The 14,311-nt window shown below is 41.0% G+C and overlaps 1 protein-coding gene across 7 annotated transcripts in view; it reads right to left on the reverse strand.

The window, feature by feature from the left end:
* LOC139584451 (lysine-specific demethylase 7B-like) overlaps positions 1-14,311 on the reverse strand; it is a 54,672-nt gene that overhangs the window by 10,893 nt on the left and 29,468 nt on the right. For all 7 annotated transcript variants that reach the window (XM_071416324.1, XM_071416327.1, XM_071416326.1 and 4 more), the window contains exons 4-7: positions 11,221-11,381; positions 4,635-4,776; positions 3,556-3,742; positions 3,174-3,336 (exon numbers count right to left, since the gene is read on the reverse strand). In XM_071416324.1, the coding sequence (XP_071272425.1) occupies positions 3,174-3,336; positions 3,556-3,742; positions 4,635-4,776; positions 11,221-11,381 (653 nt within the window). The remainder of the gene's footprint in view (positions 1-3,173; positions 3,337-3,555; positions 3,743-4,634; positions 4,777-11,220; positions 11,382-14,311) is intronic.

The raw sequence follows: 14,311 nt of genomic DNA on the forward strand, positions 1-14,311 counted from the left end.
ATCAATAGCCCAACACTGACCTTCCCTACCAGGGGCCCTTTGGTTTCCCGTGATAATTAAAGTGTCTGAAATGGTTTATGTTACAACATACACTACCGGTCAAAAGTTTCAGAACACCTACTCATTCAAGGGTTTTTCTTTATTTTTACTATGTTCTACATTGTAGAATAATAGTGAAGACACCAAAACTATGAAATAACACATATGGAATCATGTAGTAACCAAAAAATTTGTTAAATAAATCTAAATATATTTTATATTTGAGATTCTTCAAATAGCCATCCTTTGCCTTGATGACAGCTTTGCACACTCTTGGCACAATCCCCCACTCTAAAATTCTCTTTAGCTGAACTGTTCTTTCAGTTACATTCATCTACGATGTCAGGAGATAGAAATATATTTGTTGTATTAGTCTATGTACTTAGAAACACATTACATTTTTCCCTGTGGAAAATTGTGAAACATCCTTACCTTGCTTTTTTTGGCAAACACCCTGGAAAGCCCACCCAAATGCACATTGAGATTGGGAAAGGGAAAACCTAGTCAGTTGCATACGCGGCATTTAACCCAACCCCTCTAAATCTGAGAGGTGCGGGGGGCTGCCTTAATCGACGTCCACATCGTCAGCGCCCGGGGAGCAGTTGTTGGGGGTTAAATGCCTTGCTCAAGGGCAGAAAGGCAGATTTTCCACATTGCCGGCTCGGGGATCCGAAACAGCGACCTTTCAGTTACTGGCCCAACGCTCTTAAGTGCTAGGCTACCTGCCGCCTCATGGCTACCTTATTTATGAGTGTCATGCTTTAGTGGGGCATTGATAAACAATGTCTTTACATGGGGATTAACATTGTTTGCATATTAAAGAATGCTGGTTGTGTCCGTTTATATACTGAGGGTCTGTGTGTGCGTACTGGGGGCCTGTGGGAACGATTTGACAGGTTGGTGAAGAGGGACCATGAGCGTGACCCAATATGGACCAGGGCCGGGCAGCTCTCCCAGCAGGGAGCCACTCGTAATCTCACAGTGTCTGCTAGCATCATCAGCCCAGAGAGCTTTCACACGCCCCAGCACACCAACTGGTAAAAGCAGCCTTGTGGGAAGCCATGTGGTTTCCCTCTAGTGAAAAAAACAAGTTTCACGAAAATAATTTGGAAATCTGCTTCTCTGCCCTGTGGTTAGAGAAACTGGATAATATATATATATATATATTATCCAGTTATCTCATACACAGTGCCTTGCAAAAGTATTCATCCACCATTTTTCCTATTTTGTTGCATTACAACCTGTAATTTAAATGGATTTTTATTTGGATTTCATGTAATGGACATACACAAAATAGTCCAAATTGGTGAAGTGAAATGAAAAAATAACTTGTTCCAAAAAATTATAAAAAACGGAAAAGTAGTGCATGCTATGAAGCCTCTAAATAAGATCTGGCGCAACCAATTACCTTCAGAAGTCACATAATTAGTTAAATAAAGTCCACCTGTGTGCAATCTAAGTGTCACATGATCTGTCACCTGATCTCAGTACATATACACACCTGTTCTGAAAAGCCCCAGAGTCTGCAACACCACCAAGCAAGTGGCACCATGAAGACCAAGAAGCACTCCAAACAGGTCAGGGACAAAGTTGTGGAGAAGTACAGATCAGGATTGGGTTATAAAAAAATATCCCAAACTTTGAACATCCCACAGAGCACCATTAAATCCATTATTAAAAAATTTAAAGAATATGGTACCACAACAAACCGGCCATGAGAGGGCCGCACACCAAAAGCTCCACAGCGGAGATTGGCGTATCTGTCCATAGGACCACTTTAAGCCGTACACTCCACAGAGCTGGGCTTTACGGAAGAGTGTCCAGAAAAATGCCGTTGCTTAAAGAAAAAAATAAGCAAACATGTTTGGTGTTTGCCAAAAGGCATGTGGGAGACTCCCCAAAAATATAGAAGGTACTCTGGTCAGATGAGACTAAAATTTAGCTTTTTGGCCATCAAGGAAAATGCCATGTCTGGCGCAAACCCAACACCTCTCATCACCCCGAGAACACCATCCCCACAGTGAAGCATGCTGGTGGCAGCATCATGCTGTGGGGATGTTTTCCCATCGACAGGGACTGGGAAACTGGTCAGAATTGAAGGAATGATGGATGGCGCTAAATACAGGGAAATTCTTGAGGGAAACCTGTTTCAGTCTTCCAGAGATTTGAGACTGGGACAGAGGGTCACCTTCCAGCAGAACAATGACCTTAAGCATACTGCTAAAGCAACACTCAAGTGGTTTAAGGGGAAACATTTAAATGTCTTGGAATGGCCTAGTCAAAGCACAGAACTCAATCCAATTGAGAATCGGTGGTATGACTTAAAGATTGCTGTACACCTGCAGAACCCATCCAACGTGAAGGAGCTGGAGAAGTTTTGCCTTGAATAATGGGCAAAAATCCCAGTGGCTAGATGTGCCAAGCCTATAGAGACATACCCCAAGAGACTTCCAGCTGTAATTGCTGTAAAAGGTGGCTCTACAAAGTATTGCCTTTGGGGGGGTGAATAGTTATGCATACTCAAGTTCAGTTTTTTTTTCTTATTTCTTGTTTGTTTCACTAAAAATATTTAGCATTTTCAAAGTGGTAGGCATGTTGTGTAAATCAAACGACAGAAACCCCCCCCCAAAATCAATTTAAATTCCAGGTTGTAAGGCAACAAAATAAGAAAAATACCAAGGGGGTGAATACTTTCGCAAGCCACTGTGTGTGTGTGTGTATGTATGTATATAAATAAAGCATCACCTATTTGACTTGCCATATGATGTGGGGAGGACTATATGATGTGAGGAAGTTCTGTGAACCACAGTTGACGGAAGGAAGATGGCATGTGGTTCTGGTGTCCACGGTGACAAAGTGGTTCACTCAGGCCCTTCGGCATTTACAGTTGAAGACACAAATCACACAGGCCTTCCTGTGAGACACCATCAAAGGCTAGCTGGTCCGCTCAGTGCCAAGTAGAAAAACAGCTCTACGGCTCCTTATGGCTCTTGTGTTTTTTAATGCCCTGAAGCAGAGCTTTGGAAATATAGTGCTGTATATGAGGCATGTTGAAACAGTTCCTTATAAAAAATGAACACATTTTGTCCTGAGGTGAGAACGGAGACAGTTGCAGAAACGTAATCGCTCCTCACCTGTGGGGATGAGGACGGTGGTTCCCTGCGGCACCACACACTTGTAGCACTGGTCCACCTTGTCCCCGAAGAACACCTCGCTCTGATTGGGGGACGAACTCCACACCTCGTATAGTGCAAGATTATCCTGGGTCGGCTTGATCAAGTAGAAAATCTTCTCTCCCTTCAGGACAAAGATTAAACATTTTAATTATTAACATAAATGTACAGTAACGTATCTGAGGGGAATATTTGTGGTTAATCATGCTGGGCTGTCAGACTACATAGCCAAAGCAAACAGACTTGAACAACTCTGGAGCCTAACCGTTGCACATATTTCAAAAGGGATACGCTGCGGTCTGAAGATATACAATATGCTGAGCACAGCAATTCCCCAGTTTACCCAGAGTACATGGTACCACACGGATGTGCCTCCGAAGTCTATGTGGAAGTCTGTGTAGCTGTCCTTCACCCCCATCAGGCAGTACTTCTGAACAAAGGGCTTGGGGAAGAAGGAGTCATCTGGCCAGTAGTTCTCCACCCAGGACATCTTCTGAGCGATATCAGGCACCACCACCAGCTCTGCCATCCTGAGAGAATACAAAATGAGAGTTTAGGGATCTTCTACCAGTAAGGCAGAGTCATTTGTCACGCGACTCATCTTTCAATACATCCATCATTGCGCACTAATAAGGCTAAACCGTTCGTCATGCGACACCTTCAGATCACTGTTCACCAATCAGCCAGGTATTGACCAATGAGATTCATTTAAAATAATGCATTTCTCCCCACCTCTTTGCCGTTTTCGCTTTCTGTTTTACAGATCACCCACCAACAGGTCTGAGGCCTCGTCTTATCGTAGGGGGATTGGCTTCATCGCCCCCTGCCTGCTAATCAGGCAGAGCTGACGGTTCTAAATCAGTCGGCCCTAATGGGGTTCCTCCAGAGGACACCTTTTCAGATGACAAGACACATTCTTTTCTAAAAAAATACAGTCTTTCAAATGATCATTTCCACTGTAAAGCCTGGTAGAACATTGATGCTCAGTTATGAAGGATCAAAGCTCAGTCTCATATTTTTTTCCAACCCTTTCCGTCTCTCTAAATAGGCTGTAAGCAAAGTGCCTGTGGGCAGGGGATCCCTTCTGCTTGTCTGTAGTAGACAGCATATCTTCAATAGTGCCGCCAGCGCTGTACTTCTGAACTCAGCAAGAATTTGCATCCCTGCTGTTTGGAGTGCAATGCTCATGTCCTCTCACTACTATACTTGCAAGCATGGGGAATATACATTTTGACATTATTATAGTCCTACAATGTCACTGAATCACAGGAGTATTCACTAAATCATAGCAGGTAATCTATAACAATTGTATTAAGTGCTTTTAGCTACAAATATTCTAATTATAAATGGTGAATATTTAGTGAAGCCAGAAAATACTAAAGTCAATCCAAATTATACAATGATCAAATCAGCAGTACTTACTTGGTGTCTGAAAACTCCAGACTGATCACATTCAGCACCTTTGGCCGATGAGGTTTGTAGTAATACTTGACAAACTCTCGAAGCTTCATTTTGCTGTCTGCCTGTCTGGCAACATCAATGACATCCACGATTTTGTCACCACCTGCAGCAGAATGTGTCAGATCAGATGATTTATGCCATGTGGGAGGGAGTTAGGCCTAAAGGGCAGTTAAGGATAGGACAGGCATTAACACTTGAATGTAGCATGTTAGGTAAGGACAGGTGGATTTGAAATTATATTACAGCCATATTATTAGGTGTGATTCATGATGGAATATCACAGAACAGCAGACTGATAAATGCTAAGCTCTGCTTTAAAAAAAAAATACTGTAACATTTTGAATTCTACCAGGTATAGTCAAACCAGTCCAATCCCTGCCCTCTCCCCCAGCCCAGCCACGGGGCCAGTCAGAGCCACTAGAGTTCTCAAGCGCAGTTGTCCAATGATGGAGGCTGCAAGGCGTTAAGCTTGCTGACACTTTCATAACCCCCCTAATACTTCTGATGGATACCTCAGTGCTGCTGCAGTCTCCCCACTGGAGGAGGTGCATTGAAAAATCCAAAGCAATCTCTCCAGATCCAATTACTGTACTCCCAGTGATGAAGGCAACAACAGGAGGAGGGAAGGCTTGGAGGGTACCTAGTAAGAGTTGGTTAATGTCTTTCATGTGTGTAAATAACCAAAGGCAAATAGAAAATGGCGGAGGGGGGAGCGGTGAACAGACATGGGGCAGTACCAGGACAGCTGGTAGTTGTGCAAGCCCAGCCCTGTTTGGCCCCACTGGCCACCGCTTGATGTCAGGGAACAGGTAAAGGCAGAGCAGCCTCACATACAGAACAGCCAGGAGAGCACCTGTGTACAAATGGGGAAGGGCGCTGCCTGGGCGTAGTATGACCAACGACAAGTGGGGGCAATAAATCTCTCCAGCCACAAATGTCCTAGGCAAATATTTATGGTCCTCATATAAGCAATTATGATCTCTTCATCAATCTTTCATCCAGTACCAGTCAGGGACCAGAAGCACAGGTTTCCTGGAGAATAGATGAGGCTTTCTTAGTACCAGGTCTGAAGTGCTTGGATAGTGTGATGTAACAACCATGCTCCGAAAAGGGCAATAGCTGATTTACAACAGGTTTGCCATTAGGCTAAAATGGAGAGATGGCATGGAAAACACATTTTTCAATACAATATCTTACTGGGCCTAGCAGGCAGAGTGCCCAATGAGCTAAATTGATTAGCTGGGCAGCTGGCCTGTGGTGAATGCTTGGATTGTTATGAAGCATTTAAACATTATTGTGAATATAATAAATGTACAGTGGGGCAAAAAAGTATTTAGTCAGCCACCAATTGTGCAAGTTCTCCCACTTAAAAAGATGAGAGGCCTGTAATTTTCATCATAGGTACACTTCAACTATGACAGACAAAATGAGGGAAAAAAATCCAGAAAATCACATTGTAGGATTTTTTATGAATTTATTTGCAAATTATGGTGGAAAATAAGTATTTTGTCAATAACAAAAGTTTCTCAATACCTTTGTTATATACCCTTTGTTGGCAATGACAGAGGTCAAACGTTTTCTGTAAGTCTTCACAAGGTTTTCACACACTGTTGCTGGTATTTTGGCCCATTCCACCATGCAGATCTCCTCTTGAGCAGTGATGTTTTTGGGGCTGTTGCTGGGCAACACGGACTTTCAACTCCCTCCAAAGATTTTCTATGGGGTTGAGATCTGGAGACTGGCTAGGCCACTCCAGGACCTTGAAATGCTTCTTACGAAGCCACTCCTTCGTTGCCCGGGCGGTGTGTTTGGGATCATTGTCATGCTGAAAGACCCAGCCACGTTTCATCTTCAATGCCCTTGCTGATGGAAGGAGGTTTTCACTCAAAACCTCACGATACATAGCCCGATTCATTCTTTTCTTTACACGGATCAGTCGTCCTGGTCCCTTTGCAGAAAAACAGCCCCAAAGCATGATGTTTCCACCCCCATGCTTCACAGTAGGTATGGTGTTCTTTGGATGCAACTCAGCATTCTTTGTCCTCCAAACACGACGAGTTGAGTTTACCAAAAAGTTATATTTTGGTTTCATCTGACCATATGACATTCTCCCAATCTTCTTCTGGATCATCCAAATGCTCTCTAGCAAACTTCAGACGAGCCTGGACATGTACTGGCTTAAGCAGGGGGACACGTCTGGCACTGCAGGATTTGAGTCCCTGGCGGCGTAGTGTGTTACTGATGGTAGGCTTTGTTACTTTGGTCCCAGCTCTCTGCAGGTCATTCACTAGGTCCCCCCGTGTGGTTCTGGGATTTTTGCTCACCGTTCTTGTGATCATTTTGACCCCACGGGGTGAGATCTTGCGTGGAGCCCCAGATCGAGGGAGATTATCAGTGGTCTTGTATGTCTTCCATTTCCTAATAATTGCTCCCACAGTTGATTTCTTCAAACCAAACTGCTTACCTACTGCAGATTCAGTCTTCCCAGCCTGGTGCAGGTCTACAATTTTGTTTCTGGTGTCCTTTGACAGCTCTTTGGTCTTGGCCATAGTGGAGTTTGGAGTGTGACTGTTTGAGGTTGTGGACAGGTGTCTTTTATATTGATAACAAGTTCAAACAGGTGCCATTAATACAGGTAACGAGTGGAAGACAGAGGAGCCTCTTAAAGAAGAAGTTACAGGTCTGTGAGAGCCAGAAATCTTGCTTGTTTGTAGGTGACCAAATACTTATTTTCCACCATAATTTGCAAATAAATTCATAAAAAATCCTACAATGTGATTTTCTGGATTTTTTCCCCCTCATTTTGTCTGTCATAGTTGAAGTGTACCTATGATGAAAATTACAGGCCTCTCTCATCTTTTTAAGTGGGAGAACTTGCACAATTGGTGGCTGACTAAATACTTTTTTGCCCCACTGTACATAGCGCTTTTCATTAAACAGAATCTCAAAGTCTCTTTAAAAAAATAAAATATATGTCAAAATGAATAATGTCAGAAAATATTTTCAGACTAATCTACCCCCAAAGAGACCCACACATGAATACGGCCATTCATTGACTGGACCATTTGGATTTGATTGTCAGGTTGACACAGGTTGACACCACAGGCTTAGCTTAAAGATGCACTATGCAGAAATTGCACCGCCATTTCCTGGTTGCAAAAATTTAGTATAGAGAATCATTGTACCATTTAAACCGCTGTGAAATATATTTTCTTTAACCAAAAATAATGTATTTTCAGCTGGTGTACAAAACCAAAAGTAAAAATGCAAAAACAAAACTTAAGAATGGGAATCATAGAATAACGCACATAGAACAGATATTCAGCTTCTTAGACTGATGTTCAATGAGAAAGAAATATATGTTGTAGGTCTTTCAATGTGAAAAAAATTACATATTGCAGCTTAGGAGCTGAAAGCCAAGGAGCTTTCAGGAGTCCCAGTGCCATAAAGACCACAACATCTCACTGTGAGAATGAAGAGTAACGAATTACTGGGAGAAGTCTGTGTGCTTCTGCCAGTGACAAATAACATTGTGTTCAGACCTACAGAACAGTGCACAAAATGATTTAGTCTCTGACATAGTAGCGAGATCAGAGTTTGGAGCATGATTACCCCAATGGAAAAGCATACCATTAACCCTTTCTAGTGTACAGTTCCACTGCCACACTCTGACTGTGGGCATTAAATAAAAAAGCATGGGAATCATTGTCTCAAGGTTAAGAGGCACAATGGCCAGTGCTGCACTTTCTCAGGTTAGCTGCAAAAGTGAGATGGTTTTGTCTCCACTCTGTGTTTGTGTGTGTGTGCAGTAGACTGAAGGAGCAGAGTGAACGTAATTTGAGCCCAAAAAAACTTAGCCGGACATGAACCTGAGATGTCTGATAATGTACTGGGGAAGTAAGGGGATTCCATAAGTACCAAACTCAATTGTGGAGAGAGGTGATGAAACACTGTCTTCTGTAAACTAATCCACCATTATCTACACACGTTTTCATTATTGGTGGATTAAAGGTAGACTCAGAGATAGGACGTAGATGCAGAAAGTAAACAGCATTGTGGGTCAATTTCCGCAACAATTAAGAACATTGAAGTGCGAGGCTCAACTTCACTGTTTTGGTGCACTGACTACCACACTGAACAGTGTAAAGCGAACCCCTACACTAGAGATTGACTCGGAAGTGAAAATTCATTCCTGTGAATATTTGTCCTGTATTGTTCTGATCCAGCAACAGTTCTATAACCCCAAAACGTTCCTGCCCCTTCCCGATAAAAATCACTCCCGTCCTGTGCTCATTTTTACTCGCAGAAATATGTAGGCTATTGTGTAAAATGAAGTATTTAAAATAATTTCAGTAATTCAATATGCAACTGTGATATGTGGTTGTCTTTACTATCTTAGTTAAATGCACTGACTAAGTTTCTCTGGATAAGAGTGTTTTCTAAATACACTTTTTCACTCAGGTCCCCCTTCCAGCATTAGGGCACAATCCGTGCCCCCACCCCCCACCCCCACGCACACACATTTCTATGGACACAAGCACTGTTCATGACACAAACTTCTCACCTCTCTTGTTGGCAGAGAGACAATGTTGTAGGTTTAAAGTTTATTTCCTGCAATGCTACACACTTTGTCATGTCTAATGTGTATTCATGTGATATTTGAGTGACTACATTACTACAAAATCTATGGGATAAAAAAAAACCTAGCTAAAAAAAACGCTAGCTGACATGGGCTACTTGATCTGGACATTTTCGACAAGTAATAAATAGCTCTCTCTAAGGTCTGCAATGACTGACATGACAAGAGGAAAACTGATGATGTAGTAGTACATAGCGTTGTACGAAATCTTCATTTTCTTGGCAATTTCTCGCATGGAATAGCCTTCATTTCTCAGAACAAGAATAGACTGACGAGTTACAGAAGAAAGTTCTTTGTTTCTGGCCATTTTGAGCATGTAATCGAACCTATAAATGCTGATGCTCCAGATAAATAGTCTAAAGGCCACTTATTGCTTCTTTAATTCAGCACAGTTTTCAGCTGTGCTAACCTAATTGCAAAAGGGTTTTCTAATGATCAATTAGCCTTATAAAATGATAAACTTGGATTAGCTAACACAACGTGCCATTGGAACACAGGAGTGATGGTTGCTGATAATGGGCCTCTGTAAGCCTATGTAGATATTCCATTTTTTTTTTTTTATCTAAAAAAGAAAATCTGCCGTTTCCAGCTACAAAAGTCATTTACAACATTAACAATGTCTACACTGTATTTCTGATCAATTTGATGTTATTTTAAATAAAATTTAAAAAAAGTGCTTTTCTTTCAAAAACAAGGACATTTTTAAGTGACCGCAAACTTTTGAAAGGTAGTGTATGAATATTTAGGCTCCAACACTTACAACATGAACTTACAATTTTTTTAAAAAAGTATAAAACTCAGTGGCAGTACTGCATCAGTCAATTTATTTGTATTTCACTCTTCACCTCACATGGCACGGGTTTAGTAAAATACGCAAACAATTGGGCTTGACCGGTAACGTTGTTGGGAGAAGGCCTAGAGCAGCTATGCCACACCGTTTGGTTGGTAGCCCATTTGATTAAACCACAGCATTTTTATAAAAAATTTTACATGCTGTGTACTCAGTTCCTTCATTGTCAAAGACAACCATAAAATGTAGCTAAAACATTGCTCTTTCCTTGGCTCTAATGTTAATGATAGGTCCTTGGCTGCAACTCCTCTCTTGAAGGCTTCATCATTCACTGACTTAGCCTATGTTGGCATCTGAGGTAAAGTAGTCACTGGCTAAAACTGGAGCGAGGCGCGAGAGTGAGCCGACGGAAGGGGGAGGGGGGAAATAAGCATTTATTTTGTATAGATTCATTTATTTTTCCAAAGAAATTTAAAACTCATTGTATACCTATTCCTGTACTGCCCGTTCCTGTTGACTGTCGATCCGGTCCCAAACTTGACTCTAGAACTTCACTCCCATTCCTGCCGGAATCGCTCGGGACCCGCAAGATCAGTAAGAGTCCTGTTGCAGTGTTAAACCTCCACCGTGCACATGTGCAGATACTGTGTGTGACCGTGTGAGAGAAAAGTCTTGCATCTCACTCATCTCAATATATGGGGTGCTGCTCATGGCAACATCATTTCACTGACTCTACCTTTAATGTAATATGTAAAAAGACGGACCAAGTAAACCTCCCAGCTCGTTTACCTGAGATGGCCCCGAGGCACATTAAGTTACAGTAATGTACAGACAGGTTACACAGCAAGCACTTAAATATTAATCCTAAATCCTCAACAAGATGCTGAGCTAGCATCTCATTAATAAACACATTCGATTTAACATCTCCCTCAGTGGTAAATGATCCAGAAATGTCTAGAGAGCTTGTGTTCATAGAAAACATATATTAGCACACTGACCCAATTCCTTTGAAAATGGGCAAGTTCTGAAAATAAATATGTTACAGTTAATGTACTCAAATCAAACAAAGGCACCAAAACAGCACACTGTGATCGATTCTTAAAATATTCTCTTCTTACCAACATACTCCTCCACATCCCTGACAGAGAAGCTGGAGGGGGGCAGCTTGAGACCCAGTCCGCCTAGTTGGGGAACGGCGATGGGGTAGCTGAAGCCCTGCTTCTCCAGGTACTTCTGTGTTACCTGATGCCCCTGCATCTGCACCAGGATCTCAGCCGCACTGCAACAAAGGAAAGAGGGGTCATTTATATGAATACATCTGATCAAATAACATTTTATTGGTCACATGCGCCAAATACAACAGGTGTAGACTTTACCGTGAAATGCTTACAACACGAGCCCTTAAAACTTCTTATGGCTGCAATCCCGTTAACGGGATGATATGACAACAGCTAGTGAAAGTGCAGGGCTCCAAATTCAAACAACAAATCTCATAATTAAAATTCCTCAAACATACATGTATCTTATACCATTTTAACGGTAATCTTGTTGTTAATCCCACCAAAGTGTCCGATTTCAAATAGGCTTTACAGCGAAAGCACCACAAACGATTATGTTAGGTCACCGCAAAATCACAGAAAAACACAGCTATTCTTCCAGCCAAAGACAGGAGTCACAAAAAGCAGAAAGAGATAAAATTAATCACTAACCTTTGATGATCTTCATCAGATGACACTCATAGGACTTCATGTTACACAATACATATATGTTTTGTTCGATTAAGTTCATATTTATATTCAAAAACCTCCGTTTACATTGGCGCCATGTTCAGAAATGCCTTCAAAATATCCGGAGAAATTGCAGAGAGCCACATCAAATAACATAAATACTCATCAAAAACTTTGATGAAAGATACATGTTTTACATAGAATTAAAGATACACTTGTTCTTTTAACCTTTCACGGCTACTAACCCCGGATCCGGGAGCACCCCCCACCCCCCACACACTGATTAGCATAGATAGCATAGCTTCACAAGTAGATAGTAGCATCTAAATATCATTAAATCACAAGTCCAAGACACCAGATGAAAGATACAGATCTTGTGAATAAAGCCACCATTTCAGATTTTTAAAATGTTTTACAGGGAAGACAAAATATGTAAATCTATTAGCTAAACACGTTAGCAAAATACACCACTATTCTAACTCCATCAGTTTCTTACTCCTTCAGGTGCTATCACCAATTCGGCTCAACTAAGATATTGATAGCCAATAACCTATAAAAAAAACCATCAGATGACAGTCTGATAACATATTCATGGTATAGGATAGTTTTTGTTAGAAAAAAGTGCATATTTCAGGTAGAAATCACAGTTTACAATTGCACCGACCATCACAAATCCACTAGAATTACTAGATAGAGCAACGTGTATGACCAATTTACTCATCATAAAACATTTCATAAAAATAGACAAAGCATAGCAATGGAAAGACCCAGTTCTTGTGATTTCAGACCATATTTCAGATTTTCTAAGCGTTTTTCAGCGAAAACACAATAAATCGATAAGTTAGCATACTACATGTTCCAACGTTACCAGAGCATCGATTCCAGCCAAAGAGCGCTATAACGTAATCACCGCCAAAAGATATTAATTTTTTCACTAACCTTCTCAGAATTCTTCCGATGACACTCCTGTAACATCATTTTACAACATACATATACAGTTTGTTCGAAAAGGTGCATATTTAGCCATACAAAACCGTGGTTACACAATAAAAATACTAGGAAATCAAGCCTCAATATGTCTGACGTCATCTATCAGAGTGATCTAGTTTAATTGAAAGCTAATCATATACTTGACTAAAAAATACAGGGTAGACAGGAATCGAAAGACAAATTAGTTCTTAATGCAACCGCTGATTTACATTTTTAAAATTATCCTTACTTTTCAATACAGGGTTCGCCAGGTGAAGCTATACCAAACAAAATGGCGAAATATGCGTTTAAAATATTTCGACAGAAACACGGTTTATCATATTAAATATTGCTTACTTTGAGCTGATCTTCCATCATATTCTTGGGCAATGTATCCTTTCTATGTTATAAACGTCTTTTGGTCGATAGATGTCCTCTGTCCTTCGAAATGTCCACCACCAACGACCGACACCCCGAAACGTTTCCAAAGCTAAAAAGGGCACGACAAATAAATTCCTCAAAATCGCACTAAACGGATATAAATTGCTATAAAACGGTTCAAATTAACTACATTATGATGTTTTTAACAACTATAACGACTGAAAACATGACCGGAGAAATATCACTCTCTAAAAAACGATTTGGAACGAGGCAAGTCCGATGGCCTTCACGCTTCAGGCGCACGATGAGAAAGGGGGGTCTCTGTACATTTTGGGCTTTTATAATGGCTGGGAATATCCCATCGAGTTCATTGAAAACGTGATGACGTACAGACACCCAGAGGAAGACGTAGGCAGTGTCGGTTTCTTCATAGCATTCACTGTCGCCTTAAAAACAGACCCCAGATCAGAGGTAAAAATTTCTGAAATCTGAACCCTGTCATGAAAAGTGCTGTAGAAATTGTTCTGTACCACTCAGAGACAAAATTTCAACTCCTATAGAAACTATAGACTGTTTTCTATCCAATAATAACAATAATATGCATATTGTACGATCAAGAATTTAGCACGAGGCAGTTTAATTTGGAGACACAAATATGCTAATGCGGAACAGCACCCCCTATAGTTGCAAGAAGTTAATGCAACCGCTGTGTCAGATTTCAAAAAGCTTTCGGCAAAAGCACAATAATCTGAGAACAGCGTTCAGCCACAAAAGTAAGCCATACAGTTACCCGCCAAATTGTGCAGTCAACAAAACTCATAAAAAGCATTATAAATCTTCACTTACCTTTGCTGATCTTCGTCGGAATGCACTCCCAGGACTCCCACAAGAAATGTTCATTTTGTTCGGTAATGTCCATCATTTATGTCCAAATAGCTATTTTTGTTAGCATGTTTGGTAAACAAATCCAAACGCTTGTGCAGGTCCAGCCGAACGAAAACTTCAAAAAGTTATATTACAGGTCGAAGAAACTTGTCAAACTAAGTATAGAATCAATCTTTAGGATGTTATCATAAATATTCAATAACGTTCCAACCGGAGAATTCCTTTGTGTCTATAAGAAGTAATGGAA

The sequence above is a fragment of the Salvelinus alpinus genome, chromosome 9, assembly GCF_045679555.1.
Source record: "Salvelinus alpinus chromosome 9, SLU_Salpinus.1, whole genome shotgun sequence".
In the NCBI taxonomy this organism is placed as follows: domain Eukaryota; kingdom Metazoa; phylum Chordata; class Actinopteri; order Salmoniformes; family Salmonidae; genus Salvelinus; species Salvelinus alpinus.